Below are 24,052 nucleotides of genomic sequence, written 5' to 3' on the forward strand. Positions count from 1 at the left end.
TTTATCCTCAGATCTTTTGGAAGGTTTTTTTCTTTAAAGAAAACATAGCTCTAATTTTTTCTGCATTCACAGCTGTATTTATCTCCATATCTCTTTCCTTCTTTTTGAAAGCGTGCTGATAGCAACGGCTGGTATTGCACAGACCTCGGAAAAAGAGTCAGATTACCCCGAATCTTATCCAAACGCTCTCACGAATAATGAGGTATAACATGTCTAATCGTACCTCACACAAGGGGCCGCCTGAGAACAGCTCCAATACACACCAGCGACAACTGTAAATTGCTACCACGTCTGCCCAGGGATCGCTATTGAAATCAGCTTCTCTCAGTAATCTGTCTAGTTTAACCTGAAAGTGGCCCCCTCGCTTTAATTGTCCAAATCCTGAGAACAACGGCCCAGAAAAATACAGCATTTACATGAGACTGGTGTTTTCAGTGTAATGTTGTTATCTTTTGGCACATTTCAAGAGGTGGTTAGGAAACCAGGGTTTACAAATGGATCTCCTCCAACGCCACCTTCTTGCCATTGTTATTCATATCGGCTCAGGGACATGTTCACGCCACCCGATTGGATCTGAGCGAGTGAATGAGAGGTTTTTATTCAACTATGAAAATGTGTGATTTATCTTTCTTCCTATCATAGGAAATATTGCCTAACAGACCTGAAAACTGTTTCATCCACCGATGCATATTTCCTAGGGAAGACCAGACCTGCTGCACTGTGCATCATAATGAGCTGTGCCGCTGGTGGATATCGTTAGGGGCGAGATGCTGCTTCCGAGGGCAGCGTGGTTTGGCCAGACCTGAATGTGCTGGGCCCTCGCCCCCTCCGGATATGGTCGCTCAGGACTCATCGTCCCTGAAACACAAAGGTCCTCTTCACATCTTTCTCTATCCCGTCCACTGTGAAAGGCCTGCTTTAAGGGGCACTGCTCCTGTGCCTGCTTCGCAGCTAAATACATCTCCTGTCACTGGCTGGTCCCAGTGCCAGTTCAGCTGCTGGAAGCACTCAGGTGCTCAGGTCTCCAGTAACCACTTGCACACGGCTTGCTAATAAAAAAAAAAAAAAACATGAGTTGATTTTTCTACAAATCAGAATCACAGAATTTCCTTTTATAGTTTGACGGGTCCTATGTGAAAAAAATCCACTATCAAAATCTATTGAAATGTGTGTACACTCCAAATTTAGAGCACAATCACTACCAATTATGCAAATGGAGGAACACTCTTAGCTAGAGGAACAGGGAGAAGCAGTTCAAAACTATTCAGCAAGTACTGCATAGGTAAATAGCCACAAAATTACAACACAATTTAAGACGTGTAAGGATTATGAAGTGATAGAGCATATTTCTCATGTGCAAAATCATGTTGGCAGCAAGAACAGGAAGTTTGCAGCATGGCCAGATGACCATGACATGACCAGACTTTGCCATCTGCAGCGACCAGTTGGAGGGGATGGGATGGAGTGCAGTCATAAACAACAAGAGTATTAGTTTACTCAGCTTTATTTAAATTCAGCTTCAAGTGACGATGAAGCTATTCTACAAAGGTGCCCCTGGACAAGAGTAGTGACAGAGTTAAGGAGCTGCAGTGGCAGTGTTTCCGGGTAATCCATTGATGTGCACAGGGATTGTATTTTGGGGTTTTTTTTGATTTTCCAGACTTACATGGTCCCATCACATGTGGTTTCAGGTGAAGCTAACACAAAGAGTGACATTGTCATTAGTGGGTGTTAGCTGCAAATATAAGCAGATTTTCTTCAATCTCCGATACTTCTTATTACTGCCTACTCGTACATCTTCCACTCAGCTTCCACTGGCCTTCCTAAATACGCTTTATATACCACTTATACCAGAACACAACAGACCTTTAGTTAGACCAGATTTGCCAAATGATGTCATTGTTTGCGTTGATGTCTATTGAGGCAAGAGTGAACAGGTGTGGTTTGCTGCGCATGAAAGGAGTTCCTTCCACTCCTTCCAATCCTGGATCTAGTGGAACAGATCTTTTCCTCATGGAGGTGTAGTCAGAATAATTTGGGTCAATGCTGCTGGCTCAATATGACATCCAAATCATTACAGGGTATGGATGAACCACACAAGAAGTCATCAGACACAATGTTGATAAAAATCTCTGGCCAGACCAACACCGGTGACAAGGTGTCGACAAAGAAGATGAGAACTTGTTGGTTAACTCCAAGCAGTTTTTTTAGTAAATTGTCCTTTCTCTGCACATAATTTTATGTAGAATACTGTACAAAATCGTCATATCTGGATATTACGTTATAGTGCCTTAATGGAGTACCCAGACTTTTCACATTAAACCTTTCCTGACTGTACTTACCTAAAAATCTCCAAGCAATAACCAGTATCACTCAGCCAGACAGCTGCCCGGTGGATTCAAACCTAGGGTCTTACCACTACACCACTCTGACACCTTAAAAATATATTATCATAAGTACTCATTTAGCCATTCAGTAAAAGCATACAGTTTATGTTATTTCACCACTGCTTCCACTTACACCAAAATATAAAACTGCTTAATTTCTTGTCTGCTAAGCTGTGTTCATCTGAGCCCAAATACATGAACTCCTGCCATCTGTTGGTCAAAGTGTAGAATCACCAAAACACAGGCCATGACCGTTATAGTTTTAACTGAAAGTTCTCAAGTACTAATTTAATGATGATTATAGGGTAGGGCTTTTTTAAGCCTTTACTGAAACTGACCTACACATATAGGGTGTACAATTAAAGGCACGCATGAATGTTGCTCCTTGTGTCCTGGTCAAGGGATCCGCTCATAATTCAATAAACATTATGTGTGAAGTGAGTGATTGTTGATCTTCATTATTATATTTAAATTCACTTGTCAAGGCTATTAATTATAGTGGAAAATCCAGTTTTTGGACGTGTACTGACATTAAAACTGAGACTTCAAAGAAAGTTGTTTAATTTATTTTACACAGATGAAAAGTGAACAAGCAAAAGTGAACAAACACATACAGTGTATGAATTTAAAGTGTTCAAACGGTTCATGGCCAGCATTGGAGGAGAAGCCACAAGTAGTAGTAGTATATTATCTTTACCTGCAGATATCAACAGTCCTGTCTGCTGTAAGTAATCTCACCACCAGAGGGCGGAACAGTTCTAAAGCAGACCCTGAAACCAAAGCTGGTGCATGAAAGTAAGCATTATTTCAAACAAGCAGCACTTTATAACATGGCCCGGATCTAAAATAAAAGTACACTGACAATTATTTGAAGAAGAGTATAACGGTCACAAAAATCTCTGGTCAGAGCAACATGATGTCCACAAAGATGCAAATGTAAGGTACTTTTTAAAAACTGAACTACATCATTTTTGTGGTTAACTTGTCCTCTCATTGTATGTAATTTTCTCCTTACCACAGTACTTCACTGTAAATTAGGTGCGGTGATTTACTGAAATGTGGAAAATGAAAATACAGTATATGCAAAAAAAAAAGAGTCTGTACAATGTAAACTTTTTACATGTTTGACATGTAGCCCCACCATCTTGAACACAGTGGTCATTCCATCTATTCGAGTTTTTTGTATGTGACTAGAGAACGGCTTCATACGTAGTAAACCTTACAGGTTACTCTTAATATAAAGATCACAAAGCTCCTATGGCTTGAAGGAGCTATATCATATCAAGCCTCATTTCCTGAAATGAAGTCAGGCCTCTTACACATTAAAACATACATAAATATGCTCATTTATTCCAGATATTGTCACAATTACATCTGGTCACCAGATAAGTTGTGCAGCCCTCCCATCTCCAGACAGTTGACAATGACAACAACAGCAGCTGGTTGTAAGCTAGCATAATGGCAGCTAATATTTGGCTCGAATGTCCAAGAAATTATCTCTGATAAAGGTGTCCAAATAAGAAAAATGTTAGCTCCACCTCAGACAATTAACTAACAGTAGCAAACAGCAGCATTTACCAACAAAAAAGTCCAGGATGTCTTCAGCAACTCACCTCAGTTTCACAACTCGTATCAGACTCCCTTCACAACATTTTACAGCCTCCTCCAGAGTAGAGGTAGATACATACCGACAGCTGAGGTAAACAGCAGCCTGAGAGTGTACACTCACTACACATGAACATGTTTGTCCTACAGCAGCCACTGTAGCTAAGATTATCCACGTGTCCCAAAACGTCGGCTGCATCCTTCAGAGTCCGCATTTGAAGGCCGATTACGTCACAGCCAGGCGACTAAGACTGTCCCAATTCGTCGAATCCTTCAAATGCGGCCGACAAATGCATCCTTCATTTCCCCGAATTTGAAGGATGGGTCGGCTGTGTCCCAACTGGGGGTCTGCACGCTTGAACTACGCGTACTACGCGTACTACGTACGGTGCGTACTATATCTGTGTCCCAAAACAACGGCTGCATCCTCCGGAGGCCGCATTTGAAGGCCGATTACGTCACAGCCAGGTGACGAAGGCTGTCCCAATTCGTCGACTCCTTCAAATGCGGCCGACAAATGTGTCCTTCATTTCCCCGAATTTGAAGGATGGGTCGGGTGTGTCCTTCGTGGCCCACCATATCCCAGAATTCATAGCGCGGCCCAGCCAAATTTCAGCTGCCAACAATGGCGGCCGCTACTGAGTTTTAAAATTAATGTTGTTAATCTTTCTGGGTCACAAAATAAACATTTAACATATTTTCACGGTCGAGAATTTATGCAAGTGTCCTGTTATATTTTAGATAGCAAGGAGCAGACGGCCGAGTTTATTAAACTCCACCGACACAGCGGTGACCCAAATCTGAAGGCTAGACCGTCCCATTTCACAGCCTTGCACTTCCAGCCTTCTCAGCCTTCGAAGGCCGGGTCCTACCGAAGGATGCAGCCGACGTTTTGGAACACAGCTGACATCTACTGACATCTAGTGTGGATACGTACTGTACCTTTAAGTGATAGTATGAATTTTTGGAGGCTCTGTAAAAAGGCAGCTTACTTTCCCCAAGTTTTTGTTTTGTTTGTTGTACTTTTTGAATGAGGCTTTTATTTTAGCCCTCAAAAGTAACGCGTGTTTATAATGTAAAGTGAGGAAAAACTGTTTTTTGACTAAAATACACTGAAGTTATTCAGTTCTTCAAATTTCTGACCAATATTTTTAGGTGATTTAAATCCACAATTTCACAAAAGTTACTTTGAAACTTTATTTTAAATCTGGGGACATTACACCCTTAATGACAGGCCGTATTATGGAGTGCTATCTTTATATATTTTATAGCCCAACTCTGTTCTGTGTTAAAATATTTTGAGGAATGCAGACATCATGGTTTGGATCCTTGCATAGTTTCTCCTCTAAAGAAGTTCAGAAATAGTTCACATTCCCAAAAAGGTTTTTGTTGAAACTGCTACAGCTGTGTAACTGTAGGATAAATGATGACACAGAAGTGTTTGAGCTGATTCTGATCTAAGTAGGATCTCCTTTGAAGCTTTCAGAAGATGCTTTATTATTTTAACAGTCATGATTACAGATTTCACTCAGATTTCATTATACAGTGCTGCAGTGGTATAACAGGTTAAAGGTAACAGACAGTAGCAGTAACATTTGTGCTGCATGAATGAATACGATTTTGATGAGTCATTTTCCCGGTTTAGCCTTTGCCTGGATGGACCTTTTACGCTGATGCATTTGGGGCCGAGCTGGGGGGAGAGGTTTGTGGCTCTGGCAGGCTCTGTTTCCTAATAAAGAAAGAACTGGGTCTTTAGGAGGAAATCGAGAGCACTCACACTTAAAGGAGCTCAGTGTCTCTGATTTGGCACGTGGGCCAATCACGACAGGAGGACAGGTTTTAGGGATGATGGTGGTCATGGTCCGAGTCAGGACCCTTCCTCTTCTGGACCCCATAGAAGGAGCTGGTGAAGGTTTCTGCTTCTTGTCTGGACTTTTGCTCTCCTGTTCTTTGGACTGTGCCTGTTGCTGACTGTTGGCCTGCCAGCTTTGCATCTTAGACTCCAAGTCTTTCAGAGCCTGGTCAGTGTAGGCCTGCAGTTCAGTGCGCACCCCTGAAATCTGAACTTGAAACTCATCCTTTAAGGCCTTTGTTCTGGCCTCGAGCTTTTCCTCAAACGTTGTACACATCTCCTCCTCCTCCTTCAGACAGATCTCATTTTTGCGCTCATGTTTCAGCACTTGTTTTCCCTCTTCACCACTCGCCTCCTCACCATCAGCTTCGACGCTCACCTGTGCGAGCTCCATTTCTTTTACTTTTTGCACTAGCTCCAGTATGCTGCTCTTTGGGAGTCGCACACCCACTTGTGATCTGATCTGGTGACGTACCTGTTGGAAAACAGACTGCATCTTTCCTTGCGACTCCTTTTCTGCAGGTGCATTGTCCTCCAAACACTTATCATCTGGATTGAGAGAACAGGCATGCTCCTCTGCTGCAGCAGCATTGTTCTGTGGTTGCTCCTGTTGTTCACTGTTCACCAGTATTTCTGGATTTTTCTCAGAGAAAGAATCACTCATTGTTATTTTCAGGCTTGTCCGCCTCCTTTGAACTGAGCTACTATAATAATTCGAGGAGCGCAACTCGGTTGAACAGCACATACTCTACCCCTCCCATGTCACACTATTAAATCATGCAATAGTAGTAGTTGTGTAATGCAGCTACAATTATTTGATCACGCGTGTTATGTTCCTTGGTCTGCATGTGTGTCGCTGCATCCCTTGACAACATTAAGCCTCTTGGTAACAGCATGAAAAACAACGATCTTCGGGGACAGCTGGAACACTGAGGGCTGGCTTTGAGTTTCTCATTAGTGATTAGTGAGCCGTTACTGGAAAATAGAGCTTCAACAGATGACTAACAAATCTGCTGTTTGACAGACGATTAGACTAGATATGTTCCTCTGTGAAATACACGAGGATGACATGCATTTAATTATAGTGCTTGTGTGCACGTCTGTGTACTATACACACTCTGAATGTAGCTTTTTTGCATTGACAGGTTGCTCTTTGCTTCTTTGGGCCATTTAGTTGATGTTTAGTGCAGAGAAACCTCAGCTGTGCTGTTTGTGCTCGGGGTCACAGGCTCAACAGCTCATCTGGATGCAGTGCAGGATTTAGGGATAACTGACAGGATCTATCATACATGCACCGCATTTGTAGTTCTTTCAGCAGGATCCTTTAGATTTGATGCAGGATACTTGAATGCGATTGGTTCTGCCTTTAAGAGCTGTTTTGTCTGCTCTTCACACTGAGGCCCGTCGATTTGTATCATATGGAGTCTTTAATCTCATTAAAACATCCTCTATTTTTTCATTATCTTTTCTTTTCTTTTGTGATGAACATTGTCGTATAATAAACTTGCACAGTCTGACTCATTCCTATGCAGGTCCCATTTGCTCTGAGATCATTTGCACCTTCTGTGAAAACATTACATGCACCACGACTGAGTTCGGGTCAATTAGATTTTTAATGATAATGAAATAGTTTTAAGATCAGTAGAAAACTGCACGTGAAGGAGGATGATTGATGGGATGGGGGATTGAGGGTATTTTCAAGCACATGAGGGTTCACTCAGCATAAACCCTTTGAGCCAATGAGAGTTCGGGATGCGTGAGCCTCCTCTTGCCGCTAAACACTAACATATGTTCCTAGGTCCTTCTTGTCCTAAAAAAATGCAGTTGTAATTCAAAACCTGTGTGGACAATTCGTTTTTGTGTTTCCTTTTTTGAAGAATAATGTTTGGATGCAAAAACGCATTCTCATACAGAGCAACTCACAACACAAGCAAAATTACATTTTCTGCACATCTCTGGATGGGTCTAGCCGTCGTCTCTCATACTGAGCAGCATCAGTCAGTGAATAAGGTGATAATGATTTTTGTTTTTGTTTCTTTTAATGACATCTTTAAAGTTTTGAAGGGATTTTTCCCCCAAGTAATCATTGCATAACAGCAAAAGTGCACAAAGCATCAGCACGCTCTCCTCCTCCAATCTCTCCACCCCATTGGTGGGAGTGGGTTTAAACACTTCCTGCCCGGCTTTTAAATTCAGACGTTCGCCACAGATTTCATTCGGACTGTCAGGTCTCATCACCTCCAGCAAAGATGGTGAGTTGCTCTTCGCTGATGAATCCTCTCAAATGGCTTCTTTCTCCTATCTCAGGTCGCTCTGAGAATTTGTGTTTGCATGGAGATAATATTGGTTATGCCAAAAAAGCAGTTCTTTTTCTGTAAGTAGTAAGTGTTGGTGTGTTACTTTTAATTGCAGACAACATACACAGACAAAGGCGAGAAGGTAAATAACTGATTCGTGTGTGTTGCACTGCAGAGATGATTTAATCATTGACTGCAAGCTGGTTTTGGTATTATTAGATTTTTTTTTAAAACTTGCATATGTGACTGATTTTTGTTATTTCTTTTTGTCTTCAGCATGAGCAGGGCAGATTCCTCTGCTTTGATCACTTAACATTCTGGGTTGGAAATGCAAAGCAGGTAAGTTAGTTCCAGCTTTCTACTTTTCTTTTAGCTGTTTTATTGGTCATCCAAAGGGGTGGAGGGAACGCAGCACACAGAACACTCATTTTCCCACCTCCCAGAACCCCTGCTGCACAAACACCATCAAAATTCGTCACCAGGAGATGGCGCTAAAGCCAGTCTGCTGCAAACATGCCCAGTTTCAGCAGACTGTGAATCGGTTCCCTCTTTGCTCACGTTTTTGTTTGTCTCCAACAGGCTGCATCGTATTACTGCAACAAGCTTGGATTTGAGCCTGTGGCTTACCAAGGTTTGGAGACGGGCAGTCGTGAAGTGGTGTCACATGTAGTCAAACAAGGCAAGGTAAAGAGCACTCAGTGCCCGCAGCCCACAAGAGGGGAAATCAGTTTAAAGCACCTAAAAATGTTTTCTTACAATGTGTAGATTTGTTGAGTGATGTTAATTGTAACAAAATACACCTAGACTCAAGTGAAAGCTAAAGATGCACAGAGGCAGGAGTTTAATCATGTCGATGTGTTCACTCTGTATTTCACAGATCATTTACGTGTTCTCATCCGCCCTCAATCCTGGAAACAAAGGTACAGCACTGATAAGGAGCTGGGTTCCTGTAGTGGTCACAATTACTTTTGACTTTAACAGGTTCATTTGTAACATGTCTACACTTCTGTTACATTTTTAGATATATATACTACTATACTATTTTGTGCATTCTTTCTTTTGCCAGACTTTTTGCAGTTCCATGTCTATAAAATATATTTAGACTAGTCTGTGGTAAGAATATCGGCGCCATGACTGACCCCTATGATCAATTTGAATAAGCAAGGAAAGAAGAAATTGTTGAAAACATATTATCTTGATATGCTTTGGTGAAAGTCCCACTCAAAACAATCCCTTTTAGTACACATTCATTATAAATCACAAAAATGTAAAAGAGTTTTAAGAAACCTGTGAATCATATGTTCATTTAAGCTGAAGAAAATGTCTGTTCTTGTCATGTTTTCAGAGATGGGGGATCATTTGGTTAAGCATGGGGACGGAGTGAAGGACATTGCATTTACAGTGGAGGACTGTGACTTTCTCGTGCAGGTAATGGTTCAGCTTTTATTTTACAGATGCATCATGTTAGTAACTGAAAAAGCTATTGCTTCCATAATTAACATTATTTCCCAAACAGAAAGCCCGGGCGCGAGGGGCAGTCATTATAAAGGAACCCTACACTCTGGAGGACAAATATGGTAAAGTCAGGCTGGCTGTGCTGCAAACTGTAAGTGTTGTATATTTATAGTGAATATTTTAGATACCATGATTCAGGGATTTATGAAAAAAGTTGGAAACATCAGAAAATCCAGGATTTTGGATTTGCTTTTGTTTCCTTCAGTATGGTGACACCACTCACACATTTGTGGAGAGGACAGGATACAGTGGATTGTTTCTGCCTGGGTTCCATCCTCCTCTGTTCAAGGACCCCTTACTCGACAAACTGTGAGTAAACAGAAATTATTCCGGATGTGATGTTTTTGTAAACTGATAATGTGTATTTCTGTCTGAATCACAGCTGACTGAATTATTTGTTTGTTTTTCCCCTCCGTGCAGCCCAAGTGGAAACCTGGACTTTATCGATCACGTTGTAGGAAACCAACCAGATGATGAGATGGTTTCAGCAGTGGAATGGTGAGGACTTGCAGCTAGTTCTTGTAGAGAGTGTGAAATAGCAATGTACCATATAAATACAACTAAAAGCCTCTGTGTTGGGACGAAAAAAACTGCAGAAGATGTAGGGAGGCTTGAATATTTCCTAGAATATTTCTTTGTTTTTAGTTGGTTAGGTTTAGAAAAAGATTGTGCTTCGGGTTCAAATATGCCCCGTCAGTTATCCACATCTAAGAGGGTTTGTCGAGCAAAAATCCTCGAAGGCCAACTTTTGCCATGTGTTCTGCAGAAACACAAGCCAGAGGGTGAATGAGGGGCGGAGTTAAAGGGTGTCTGATTCTTACATAACTCAGTTTTTTTGGCATGACTTGGGATCAGCATGACTTTGCATTAAGTGGGCTTTCCACATCTGGATCTTGTTTTGTTTTTTTTGTTTTTTTTACTGCATTGTTGGAAGTAAGGCAGTTCTCTAAATGAGCAAGCTCATTGGTTTAACCTCTGAAGAGGCGTGTTACACTGGCTGGCGGTTTTCAGATGTGAAGAACCAATTTTTTTCTGGCTCATAAAAATGTCAGTCACTGATGTTTTTACAGGCCAAAAATGTAACCCCTCAAATTTAGTTAATGTGGTGTCTGTGGTGTATGAAGCCCAGGGTATCACTATAAATGTAAATTGCATTAATATGTACATTGCTTTTGCAGCTCTGGTTCTTTTAATATAATATATGAGGCTATATTTCTCTCTCTCTCACTCTCTCTCCATATATATATATATATATATATATATATATACATATATATATATATATATATATACATATATATATATATAAATATAACAAGAAGGCATCGGTGGGCAAGAGACGAAAACAGGGCGTTGTTGGAATGCTACTACGCAAGTAACCCCGGCGGAAGGGGCTACATGAATAGGATGAGGGACCTATGGATTCTTCGATACCCAACATCCACAATGACGGCGAAACAACTAGTAGCTCAGTGTTCCAACATTCGAAAGAAGGGACTGCTCTCACAGCTAGAGATTGACGAGGTACAACACAAATGCTACGGCAAGGAGGAGTCAGGACGCCAGGTCAGGGGGGCGATATCATCACCCCCACCCGAGATTGGGTACATAGCCCCAAGTGCGATAGGAGAAGGATCGTTGAGTGCGAGAGGAACTGACCTGAAAAATAGGATCATGGCCAAGCTTGAAACCTGGATCCCCCGTAGCCGGTTACCAAGATTACGTGAAGTACCCTCAGAAGGTCTGCTAGATGATGTTAATGCAGCACTACGGGCAATACCTACAACCACGATTACCGACACTAACAAGCTGATCTACAATACGGCAGCAGTGATCAGTGAGATGCTTGGCTACACGTTGAACAGCGACAAGGGGCAGTACCCTCCATGGAGAAGGAGGCTAGAGGGCAAGATCAAAGTAGCACGGAGGGAGGTTAGCCAACTAACGGAGTTGCAGAAAGGTAAGACAAATAAGGTGCCTAAGAAATACAGCAAGCTGTCCATACCTGAGGCCTTGGAAACTGCCAAGCAAAGACTCACAGCCTTGGCCAGCCGCTTGAGGAGGTACACCAGAGAGATAGAAGGCAGGAGAATAAACCAGCTGTTCTCCACAGAACCAGCAAAGGTGTACTCTCAGTGGCAAGGGAACAATAAGAGAACAGCACCACCAAGGCTGGAGACGGAGCAATACTGGAAGAGCATATGGGAGAAGGATGCAACCCATAACGGCAATGCTCAGTGGCTAGAGGATCTGAGGGCAGACCACAGCGACCTCCCTGAACAGGGTCCAGTAACCATCACAGTGGCAGATATCCAAGAAAGGGTCTCCAGTATGAAGAGTTGGACAGCACCAGGGCCCGACATGGTTCACGCCTACTGGCTGAAGAAGCTGACTGCACTCCACGAGCGTCTGGCAGCACAAATGAACCAGCTGCTAGTTAACGAGAGACACCCGGAATGGCTAACTGAAGGCCGGACGGTCCTGATCCCCAAGGACCCCAAGAAGGGACCGGTCCCCTCCAACTACCGACCAATAACCTGCCTCAGTACTACATGGAAGCTCCTGTCAGGCATCATATCGGCTAAGATGAACAGGCACATGGGTCAATACATGAGCGGGACACAGAAAGGAATTGGCAAGAATACCAGAGGCGCAAAACACCAGCTACTGGTAGACAGAACAATCAGCCGAGACTGCAAGACCAGACTGACCAACCTGTGCACTGCCTGGATTGATTACAAGAAGGCCTATGACTCAATGCCCCACAGCTGGATACTGGAATGCCTAGAATTGTACAAGATCAATGGGACCCTAAGAGCCTTCATCAGGAACTCAATGGGGATGTGGCGTACAACACTAGAGGCCAACTCCAAGCCCATAGCACAAGTCACCATCAAGTGCGGGATCTACCAAGGAGATGCTCTGTCCCCACTGCTGTTCTGCATAGGCCTGAACCCCCTCAGTGAGATCATTAACAAGACTGGCTACGGATACCGACTACGGAACGGAGCAGTTGTCAGCCACCTCCTGTACATGGATGACATCAAGCTGTATGCCAAGAGTGAACGAGACATCGATTCACTGATCCACACTACCAGGCTATACAGCAATGACATTGGAATGTCGTTCGGACTGGAGAAGTGTAGCCGGATGGTAACAAAGAGAGGGAAGGTAGTCAGAACTGAGGGGATTGAACTACCAGAAGGCAACATTGCAGACATAGAGGACAGTTACAAGTACTTGGGGATCCCACAGGCGAATGGGAACCATGAAGAGGCCGCTAGAAAAGCTGCAACCACCAAGTACCTGCAGAGGGTCAGGCAAGTCCTGAGGAGTCAGCTGAATGGTAAGAACAAGATCCGTGCCATCAACACGTACGCCCTACCCGTGATCAGGTACCCTGCTGGGGTAATAGGCTGGCCAAAGGAGGAGATAGAAGCCACTGACATAAAGACAAGAAAGCTCCTTACCATGCATGGAGGGTTTCACCCCAAGTCCAGCACCCTGAGGCTGTACGCTAAGCGGAAGGAAGGGGGCCGGGGACTGGTGAGTGTCAGCACCACAGTCCAGGATGAGACAACGAACATCCAAGAATACATTGGGAAGATGGCCCCAACTGACCGAGTGCTCAGTGAATACCTCAGGCAGCAGAAACCCAAGGAAGAGGAGGGAGACGAGGAACCATCATGGAAGGACAGGGCCCTGCACGGTATGTACCACCGGCAGATAGAGGAGGTGGCTGATATCCAGAAATCCTACCAGTGGCTGGACAAAGCTGGACTGAAAGACAGCACAGACGCACTAATCATGGCAGCACAAGAACAAGCTCTGAGCACAAGATCCATAGAGGCTGGGGTCTATCACACCAGGCAAGACCCCAGGTGCAGGCTGTGTAAAGATGCCCAGAGACAATCCAGCACATAACAGCAGGGTGCAAGATGCTAGCAGGCAAGGCATACATGGAACGCCATAACCAAGTGGCCGGCATAGTGTACAGGAACATCTGTGCCGAGTATAACCTGGAAGTCCCGAGGTCAAAATGGGAGATGCCCCCAAGGGTGGTGGAGAATGACCGAGCTAAGATCCTGTGGGACTTCCAGATACAGACGGACAAAATGGTGGTGGCTAACCAACCGGACATAGTGGTGGTAGACAAACAGAAGAAGACGGCCGTAGTGATCGATGTAGCGGTTCCGAATGACAGCAATATCAGGAAGAAGGAACACGAGAAGCTGGAGAAATACCAAGGGCTCAGAGAAGAGCTCGAGAGGATGTGGAGGGTGAAGGTAACGGTGGTCTCCGTGGTAATCGGAGCACTAGGTGCGGTGACTCCCAAGCTAGGTGAGTGGCTCCAGCAGATCCCGGGAATAACATCGGAGATCTCTGTCCAGAAGAGCGCAGTCCTGGGAACAGCTAAGATACTGCGCAGGACCCTCAAGCTCCCAGGCCTCTGGTAGAGGACCCGAGCTTGAAGGATAAACCGCCCGCAGGGGCGTGCTGGGTGTTTATATATATATATATATATATATATATATATATATATATATATATATATATATATATATATATATATATATATATATATATGTATATATATATATATGTGTGTGTGTGTGTGTGTGTGTGTGTGTGTGTATTTTCTTTTGTTTGCCATGTGAAGAAACGTGTTTCTTTACTGTGCATATGACACTATGAGAGCAACTTCAAGAGTATTTGTGCCACAGTGGCTCCTAATCTGTGTTTCTTCATTTAACAGGTATCAGAGAAACCTTCTCTTTCACCGCTTCTGGTCCGTGGACGACAAGCAGCTTCAGACAGAATTCAGCGCCCTGCGCTCAATCGTCGTGGCAAACTACGAGGAGACCGTGAAAATGCCCATCAATGAGCCTGCGATGGGGAAGAGAAAGTCTCAAATCCAGGCATGTTGCTTACAGTTTATCTACTTTAATTAAACATCTGGGTTACCAGATTAAAACCAGAGTTGAAGTATTCAAATGAACAAACATTAACCATGTGGTATGTGGACTAATAAGAACATTATTGACTTACAGGAATATGTGGAGTACTATGGAGGTCCAGGAGTGCAGCATATCGCCATGAACACTTCAGATATCATTACTACAGTATGGCAACTAAAACACCCTGCTTACCTCTGCAACAGGCTGAGTTATAACAGCAGCTTAAATGTAATGTTAATTACCTTGTTTGCAGATCCGTAACCTGAAGGAGCGCGGGATGGAGTTCATGTCTGTGCCTGAGACCTACTACGACCAGCTGAGAGAGAAGCTGAAACACTCAAAGGTCAAAATCTCAGAGGACCTTGATGTCCTGCAGGTCAGAGCTAAAACCCTAAATTAACAAAGCTGAAAGAGTGATGATTTGTGATCCTTACGTAGCCAAACACAGTGGCCTTTTTTAAATCGTAGAACATGTTGACTCAGTTCACTCTAATCATATTTTTTTAAAGACTAAAGGTGCATAAAACACATTTTGTCTTCATAATTAACCAAAAAAATCCCTTCAAATTGACAAAATATTGTTTTATGTCCTCACCGTTACCCAGGAACTAAAGATCTTGGTGGACTACGATGACAATGGCTACCTACTTCAAATCTTCACTAAGCCGGTCCAGGATCGCCCCACTGTGTTCTTGGAAGTCATTCAGAGACACAATCACCAGGTGAGGGCACCACTGGCTAAACAAGCAGTGGAAATGTACTCTACAGTATATTTAACATGTTATTAAACAAAAAAAACATGTTCTCATCCACAGGGCTTTGGTGCAGGAAACTTCAAGTCTCTTTTTGAGGCTATTGAAGCAGACCAGCACGCTAGAGGCAATCTGACTGTTCTGACAACAAATGGAGATTTAAACAAGATGTGAACTGGGTGATGCATTAATTTAGGGGTTCAGAAAACATGCTATATCCATCAACTTAGTATAAAACGAATGCTTTAATAAACATCCTTATGCCTGAAAATGTCTCATCTTCAGAGAAATACACAAAGCACGTATACTTATGGTTTTCCTTATTTTTTTATGTGTTGCATGTTTGTTTTTTGGTTTTGTTTTTTTTACATTTAATTGTTCATTTTATGTCTTTATCATTTTTCCTGATGCTTGCAAAAATGACATGAGTACAACATCCACTTTAAATCACAATGCAGTGCTTCCAGTTTGTATAAAACATCAACAGGAAAACCATTTTTATTAACACAAGCTTGACTCAAGCAAAACGTTATCCGAGCTCTCATAAATGAAAACATTTAACTATACACTTTGTTAACTTTTAGACGGCGAGGTCAACAGAAGTTGGAGATTTAGCATGAAGTCTAGAATGTGATTTTCCCCTCCTGTTTAAAAGAGACCACTCTTGGTTTTTGTTAGTTTTTCTCATAAACTGTGATAACTCTCTGTGAGTCCCAAGTGTTTGTTCCGGTCCTGATTTATATATTGTTTATGGCAGCTTAGTATTAAACCATTATTCACTGAGTACCACATGTCTGCAGTTCTTTCATGAGCTCTTCTACGGCTTCCAAAATGCTGAATAGTTGCTGAACAGTATTAAAAATTGCTTTTTGATACCTCTGGTTTAGGTTGCCACTTTTTCTCTTTACCTAATCAGGCCACTTAACAGGTGATTAGTTCAAGGAGCCTCTGCAGCCGTCTGCCCCACACAAACAAGGGATCTTTGTTTCCTCAATAGGAAACTTGTAGTCATATGTAATCTCTTCATTGATGTTTATAGGCTGGCGGGAGTATATGACTATCTTCTTCTGAGACTCCACTGTGATGATCTTTGCGTAGCAGTTAGGCTGTAAGACAAAAATAAATAAATAAACCCCACAAACCTTTTAATGGGAATACTTTATGTGGAATCACTTTCATCTCTAACCACAGCACCGCTGGTTTTTACTCACATTGCAGCTGTGGTTGATAAACCTGGCTAAGTTCCCACATTTGGTAGCATCAATGATGGTGTCCTGATCCACCCGAAACAAATAGCTGCTTCCAATGCCCTCTTCCTCGTATCTCTGCTCCCTCATGTCAGCAATGACCTGAGGAGAAAGAAAACAGATGTGGCTTTCCATCTATGCGAGGGTTGTTTATCACAGTTACTCTACACGCATGGATGGAAACCACCCAGCACGACCCGAGGCCCCCAGTGGACCGGTGGACTAATTTAGAGAAACAATCAGGGGAAAAGGGGTTTGTTTAAAAGTGCATGTTAGTTTGCATCAGAATTACCTGTCGGATGATTTGGCCCACATACTCAATCACCATCTCGTCTGCAGCAATAGGCTCCATGGCAAACAGGCCCCACTCGTGGATGTAACTCCTGCTGAAACGAATCCTCTTCCTTCGGAACTGACAGACGATATAGCACGGGTTTGGACTGTCGCTCAAATGAGACAGTGCTGTGCAAAAATCTCGAGTCACCCTCATTACTCTATATTTTGCTTTGTGAATTTGAAAGCTAATGAATAGTAAAGTCAATTTTTTATTTGGATACTGGCTGGTTTTTCAGTCACTTTCAGTACAATCCTTGTGCTTGACCATTTTCAGAGGATTTTTTTTATTTGTTTGGTTTAAATTGTATTTTAGGCACTTTGTTGCCATCGGTTCTACAGCCATCAGTAGAGTGCAAAAGAAGAAGCTGCACCTTATTTAAAGTTAAACTATTTAAAACTGATGAAAGAAGAAACAGGAAAAAATCCAACAAGAACCTGACACGGGACCTAAAAGATTCAGTTGATCCTGTTTTTCAGTGTGCTCATCTTTCCATATATGTTTGCATATGTTTCAATAAATCTCTGCACCTATTTCCCATATTCCCAGCAAAATATAAAGAAAGGAGAAGTGGCTCAAGACTTAACAAAGTTAAAAAACATACAATAAGTGTGAAATTATTTCTTTCTTTTTTTAGAGTGCAGAACTAATGTTCTGATTTCTTGTCTGCCCAAATAAAAACCTAACGGTAAACTCAGTTTTAGACTCCACTGTAGACTTCTTTCAAACTGGGCTTTTACAGTAGTCTGCTGATTGTCACTAACTTCCTGCTAACCTTGAGTTGGTTGAACTTGACCAGGTCACTGTCACAGCTGAAAGAGGACAGCAGCCGACGCTGTTCACACCTGAAGTCAGACCCAGCTCGCAGTGAAGTGGGTTGCTGGGCTGGAATGCACGTTCCCTGATGAAAAATGTCTCAACATTAAATAGATAAATATTAAACTGGACACAGAAATCCTCACCTTCTGTCCTCCTTTAATACCTGAGCGCTTGTAGACGGAAGCTCCGCAGCCAGCCGCGTGTTGTGCAGATACCTCATTTTATCCTTCCTGCTGATTTTGTAAAAACCTTCACTTCGAGCAGAGCCTGTTCTGTGGTGCGGCTGCCAGGATCTGTGCTCCTCATTCTTCTCTGTAAGGACCTTAGTCAGTGAGCAGCAGTTAAGGATGTGAACAGCAGAGTAATATGCAAAGAGCAGCTTCATCAGAAAAAACAAAACAAAAAAACATTCTAAGTATGACTTAAAAACAACTTAACTGTTTCCCACAATATAAAGAATCATTTCAACATAAAACACTGTCTGTAAGGATATGAGGATGAGGCATCCAGAGGGTGTCACTGAGCCACCCACAGCCATTATCCTGCACCTGCAGCCTTTCATAGGTGCACTGCAGAAACCTTACATCTTCTTCATCCAAGCCGTCCTTCCAAATGCTATGAAGGATTTTCCTCTCTTCGTAGGGTGAACGCCACCTGTGAGGACGACGTTGAGAGAACAACGGACTGATTCTTTTAAGTGATCTCTCCCAGTGACGGGCCCGCCTTCTCTTCTTCAGCCTCCTCCATCGGTTTAGCCTCAGTAAGATTTTCTCTTTGTCCAACAGCTCAGGCATGTTCTCCAGTCCCTGTAGAGGCTTTGCTCTCACACCTGAACGGATCTGGACATCCCTTCCATCAACACTGTCACATGAAGAGTCAGAGACGCTGAATGGCGAGGACACTGTGATGGGGGAAACTCTGAAAATATTATTACATGACAGAGGCACTGACGTTGCCGCCACCTTGGATTTCCTTTTGTGGACTATTGATCTTCTGGGCAGGATAATGTCTCTTCCTGGAGTCTTTGGGGCTGTGATGTATGGACTGCTGGGCAAGAGTGGGATAAGTGGTGGGCTGCTAAGGGGCGGGCTCACTGTGCTAAATTCTAAATCTGCGGTCCCTCTTCCAGGTGTTGCAGGAGCTCTGCCTGAGCTACAATGAGTCCACATACCTCTTTCATCTCTGCCAGGAGTCTTAGGCATCTCCTGGCATAATGGGTATGATGCCATGAGGAGATCAGAGGGAGGCTGAGCGAGTCCATCGCTTGCTGGGGAGAGGACTTCCTCTGAATTCTCACTTTCCAGTCCTGCCACTATTCCCTTGCCTGGTGTTGGTGGTCGTTCCTCCTCCTCTGCAGCAGGAGATGATGGTCTGCTTTTTAAAAGGATGTCAGGGTCACTGTCCACCAAACGGCCAGTAGGAGTGGGAGGCCTCAGGCTTTTTATGTTCTCTGGAGACTCCACTGTCCAATCAGGGCTTTCCATCTCCATATCAAGGCATGGCTCCACTGCTATACAGATTAACAAGGAATTTTCATACATAATTATTTGAAAACCTGATACACAACTTACTCTTGTGTAGTTCTGTTAATTTGTAGCACACTGGAAATTCAGGGAGTATTACAAGATATTTTTACATGAGTGACAATTAAACCACTTTTGATTAACCTGATGACACTAACTTAACAGATCTATTGCTTTACAAGGACATGTAACCTGATAGTCCTAGAGGTGATGGGGGCAGCAGGTCCTGGGGGTCGCTGGTATGGAGCTCCATCATAGCATCGAAGTCGCAGTTGTCTTCGTGGCACGATGTGTACTGGTCCTCCTCCGTTTCCTGCCTTGGGAACAGTTCTGACCAGCCCTGCTGGTCCAGATCCAGCTGAGCACCAGGGGTCAGTGGGGCTGAGGGGGTAAGAGGGGGCTCGTGCTCCACTGAGTCCTCATCTGATGATATAACTATACACTCTTCACTCCCGGCGTCCTCGCTGTCCTCCTCGGCGTCTTCACCTTCAGTGGTAAGGTCAGACAACGTGTCCTCAAAGCCCACCGAGGAGAGCGAATCTGAAGTTTCGCAGTCCGACGTGTGCTCGCTATCCTCTGAAAAAACCTCTACATTTGAAAAAGAAGCCACACTGTTCAATGTTAAGATATGTGATTTTTAATGAGTGTTCAGTGTTGTATGAGATTTTAACATACCGCTGTCTAAGCACTGCTCTCCGTCACATCGATCCTCCATCGGACTATTTTCTTCCGCAGTATGATTACTGCCATCATCATCTTCTTCGTCATCACCATGAGCATCTCTGTCAGACTAATCAGAGCACCAGTTATGTAATGCTGTCTCCAGAAGTTTAAACTTTTTAGTTAAAATTTTAATTTTAAGACTAACAACTGAAAAAGTAAAGGCACCAGACTAAAATATTGACCTCACGGCATTTTTCTCAATTTCTTATTTGCTATTTCTTTTTTCTTTTCTGTCTCTTCATTTACCAGGATGTGCGGCTCATCCTCATCCAGCACAAAAGCCTTCACTTTGTCTGGTATCGCTTCTTCATCTTGAAGTATCTTATCTTCTTCCCCAGCATCACCATCATCATCATCATCACTGTCCAGATCCAGTGGTCTTGCGTGTCTGCGTTTGCCTCTCTCAGACGCCGCTCTCACTATGTCGTCCCCTTTCTTCACCTCTAATGCAACAAGTTAGAATCAGTTAAAGCGACAGTCTGGCACAGAAAGTTAATACACACTGAAATTTGAATTAATCGCACTGACCAGAATGATTGAGAGCAGAACCGGAGTCATTTCCTGTCTCGTCTGATCTTTTCCTTTTTACCTGCGTGGAAATTTCTTTATTTAGGCATCACTTGGCAGTCAAAACCAGCTGTGTTTCAAAAATCTCTCCAAAACAGACTACCTTGAAGGATGGCAGTGGTGGTTTTCTGCTCTGCCCACCAATGTTACTGAGGGGATTTAGGAATTTGTTCCTGTCTTCCACTCTTGCCGCTCCACATTTCAGAGGAGACTCTTGTATCTTAAATGAATCAACTGAGTTATAAGACCCACTGGCTCCAAACAACTACTCCCATTAAAAGACATGCAAAATGTTTTGTTAATGTGCCCACTATAAGAGACAATAAAGTATGTGAAAAAGGTTTTACCTTTGCCTTCTTCTCCTGACACTCCCACCAGTCTTCAAATGCCTTGAAAGCGACCCCTTCAATCATTCTACGTGTAATGTCCTTCTTTATGATTGACTTCAGTTCATCCATGAGGATATCTAAAACTTTTTCTGTCGTGATCTTGTGGGGATTTGCCTGCACAGGTGGGTAGAGTGGTGGTGGCACAAAGGGGTTAAACCTTGGAAAAGGAGGTGCAGGCCAGAGAGGAGGAGGAGGAGGGAATGGCAACGGTGGACCGCCATGCCTTGGAGGATTCCCCTTATCCAAAGGACACCCCGGCTGTATGGGTAAAGGGAACATGTGCACAGGAGGTGGAACAGAGGGTGGCGCTATCAAAGGTGGAGGGGGTCTCAGGAAAATTGGTGGAGGAGGAATTGGAGTACGAGGTGGAAGGGGGGGAGGAGGAATGGGGATGGCAGCTTTGTGGCCCAGAGGTGGCATCCATCCTGGAGGAGGGATCGGGATGGTGCCATCTGGCAGGCGAGGTGGAACAGGTGGAAGAGATGGGGGAAATCGAGGAATGGGGAAAAGGAAAGGGGGTGCTGAGGGTTGGGGGAATCCAGCTGTAACAGTTGGGAGAGCTTTCAGGGTAAGTTGCTGAGTGGTGGAACTGGAAGAACAACCGGATGGAGGATCGGGCAGAGAGAGGTCTTCTGCTGGTGTCACAGCTTCAAACTGTCTGTTATTTGAGGACTTCTTCTCCTGATGTGCTGCACAGTGTTCCTGAATAAGACAGAAACAATAATAATTTGAGTGGCTGATTAATATCACACCATTAACATTTTTACATAGTAACAATAGGGTAAATTCTACCTTTATTATCACTGCAATATATCCAGATAGATTACCTTTGGGCCTGACGATGGCTGGACCCTCTCTGCATCTTCTTCATTGTTTATGTGTGTTAAGCTTTCTGAATAAGCAACATCAGACGGACAGGGAGACTGGGAACTTCTTGTAAGAAATGAAACAGCTCGAGTAGTTTCGTCCTCCTCATTTTCATCCACAGAATCATTGTGGGAGTACTGGTGGCCACTTGTGGGGGATTCACAAGACAGTGGGGTACAAAACTGTGAGTCATCCGAGGAAGAGACCTTAAGAGGTGAGCCAGGTGAAGCCGGGCTCTCTTGAGAGGATGGATCGGTCTCAGAGGTCTTTCCATGAAAGCATAAGGGGTCAGTGATCTGGCTGTTTATCAGCAAACTTTCAATTCGGGAGTCTAGACTTGAAACAGCTGCCTCTGGCTGGTGGTTATCAAATGGAGAAGCTGTTCTAGTTTGCAGGTCAGCTGAGAGATCAACAGTCAGGATGTCGCGAGAGTTGCCATTCAGAGGTGAAGATGCATAACTTGTGTTAACCACATCTTCAGTCTCCTGAAAAGGGGAGGTGAGACTAAAGGGAGCCTCGTCACTATTGTTAGAAGAGGTTTGTGCACTGGGACTCCACAATGCAAGCTGCTGGCTGCTAGTTTGTGTTTTGGTTAAGAGGGGATGTGGTGGCTGTGGCTGGAACTGCTTCAGAATGATGCTAACATTTGAGACGTGGCTAAGTCCCCTGTGCTGTCGTCTACGACGGCAAAGCTCTTGTCTTAAAGGTTTGTGAACACTATAGGCGGAGGGTTCCCCTTGGAGGACGGGAGTCGCCTGAAGACTGGAATAGCAAGAGTCGTGGGAGGAGAGAGGAGTCGCAGGCAAGCAGGGAGTCCGGGGGGTTCCCTGAGAACGTGGTGTAAGCCCAAAGCTGCAAGGTGTGTCTTGACAAATACTGGAGTAGGCTGTGTCCAGAGAGAGGGGCGTAGCAATGCTGGTGGGGCTGCAGACATTTCCCAGCTGCTGTGTGGCCGAGCTTCCCTGCAAGATGTTGATAATGAAGTAAAAAAAGGGGAAAACAATTAACAAATACATTCATATTTAACAGCTGTAATACAAATATTAAAGATAAAATCTTTTCATGGGTCAAATCATTATGAGCAGCTTTTAAGAAATTTAAATGTTCACCAGCAAACTGTCAACTAAGCCCTGAAGAGCCCGTTCGCTGCTGCCCACCGGCAACGTCCAAGGCGTATACAGCCCACTTAACAAGAGCTGGAGATATCGAGCTCTATTTTCCCCTGAGGAGGAGCACATTCTAGTTAATCAGCATATTCAACACTTACATTTACACCTCAGCACACACACAGAGAAAAAGTAAAGTTTACCCTTTGGATCAAGTTCCACATGAATAATATTTCCCATCACTGATGTCTCATGCAGGTGCTGGACAGCGTCTCTTGCAGCCCTTACTGTATCAAATGTGACCTTTGCGATACCTAAATGCTTCTTGTTTGGGGGATTGTAAAATATCTCCACTTCTTCCATGTTCCCATATTTTTTGCACATATCAGTCAAGAAAGTCTCATTCACGTTGTCGTTGAGCTTAGAAAATGTCACTTCTTTTGGAGGAACGGGAGCCACGTACCACTCATCAATCTGGAGACACACGGGAAAACAAGAAATGGGCTATTAGTTGTTTTTAAAGCACGATTATTTAAAATAGGATGTCTGTATTATTACAGTCGTTTTAACAGTTACCTTAAATTTGGGAACCACGAAGTCAGTCTTGATACACCTGCTCCACAGGCGGCAGATGCGCGGATCCCTGACTGTGATCACAGGAAGTAGACCTAGGTCCTCAACCTGGCAGAGAAGACCCTCGTTATCATTATTATTATAATAGATATAATACATGTGCTGACATCACCTATGTGGAGAGGCGGACAGGTGCTCACCGGCAGGTTAAAGTATTGTCCATCATAACGGTACACTTTGTACAGCCCGTTCGTCAGCGCAGGATCTATAACCAGCTTGAAACTTCTCCAGTGTAGAGGCTGTCTCTCGCTCTCAGTACTTTGTTTTTCGCTTTCCATTACATTCGTCAAAACCTTAAAAAAAAAACCCAAACAAACAACAACAGTTACTTCCAGTTTGCTCGTTTTGTGCCACACTGTCAGCTAGCTACATTGCTGCTCCGCGAGAGGTTAACACACCCCAACAGGTGATGGAGAGCATCACCTGTAACCTTATCCTCGGGAAAAAAGATAACAGGTGGTGGTAGGAAACACAGAAA

At 43.6% G+C, this 24,052-nt stretch overlaps 2 protein-coding genes across 3 annotated transcripts in view; one reads left to right on the forward strand and one right to left on the reverse strand.

Moving 5' to 3' along the window:
- The window catches only part of LOC113033804 (4-hydroxyphenylpyruvate dioxygenase-like), a 55,389-nt gene extending 39,237 nt beyond the window's left edge, over window positions 1-16,152 (forward strand). The window contains exons 1-14 of one of the 2 annotated variants that reach the window (XM_026187918.2): window positions 8,028-8,096; window positions 8,257-8,283; window positions 8,418-8,480; window positions 8,721-8,825; window positions 9,019-9,061; window positions 9,487-9,569; window positions 9,658-9,747; window positions 9,862-9,965; window positions 10,077-10,154; window positions 14,413-14,575; window positions 14,708-14,779; window positions 14,868-14,990; window positions 15,220-15,336; window positions 15,430-16,152. In XM_026187918.2, the coding sequence (XP_026043703.1) occupies window positions 8,094-8,096; window positions 8,257-8,283; window positions 8,418-8,480; window positions 8,721-8,825; window positions 9,019-9,061; window positions 9,487-9,569; window positions 9,658-9,747; window positions 9,862-9,965; window positions 10,077-10,154; window positions 14,413-14,575; window positions 14,708-14,779; window positions 14,868-14,990; window positions 15,220-15,336; window positions 15,430-15,540 (1,182 nt within the window). In that variant the 5' untranslated portion in view covers window positions 8,028-8,093 and the 3' untranslated portion in view covers window positions 15,541-16,152. Of the gene's footprint in view, window positions 1-8,027; window positions 8,097-8,256; window positions 8,284-8,417; window positions 8,481-8,720; window positions 8,826-9,018; window positions 9,062-9,486; window positions 9,570-9,657; window positions 9,748-9,861; window positions 9,966-10,076; window positions 10,155-14,412; window positions 14,576-14,707; window positions 14,780-14,867; window positions 14,991-15,219; window positions 15,337-15,429 lie in introns of those variants that run through there. The other variant, XM_080309023.1, reaches the window with a different exon arrangement.
- LOC113033806 (histone-lysine N-methyltransferase SETD1B-A-like) lies at window positions 15,834-24,047 on the reverse strand. Its single transcript, XM_080309146.1, has 17 exons — window positions 23,715-24,047; window positions 23,518-23,622; window positions 23,145-23,415; window positions 22,945-23,057; window positions 21,796-22,797; window positions 20,927-21,670; window positions 20,683-20,799; window positions 20,541-20,601; window positions 20,259-20,455; window positions 19,965-20,079; window positions 19,482-19,877; window positions 18,245-19,276; window positions 17,930-18,201; window positions 17,723-17,848; window positions 16,906-17,025; window positions 16,578-16,715; window positions 15,834-16,472 (listed from the first exon to the last, which is right to left on the reverse strand). Exons 1-17 carry the CDS (start codon window positions 23,850-23,852, stop codon window positions 16,299-16,301), a joined length of 5,121 nt encoding a protein of 1,706 aa, XP_080165272.1. The 5' UTR covers window positions 23,853-24,047; the 3' UTR covers window positions 15,834-16,298.
- Between the last annotated feature and the right edge of the window lie 5 nt (window positions 24,048-24,052).

The sequence above is a fragment of the Astatotilapia calliptera genome, chromosome 12, assembly GCF_964374335.1.
Source record: "Astatotilapia calliptera chromosome 12, fAstCal68.1, whole genome shotgun sequence".
NCBI lineage: Eukaryota > Metazoa > Chordata > Actinopteri > Cichliformes > Cichlidae > Astatotilapia > Astatotilapia calliptera.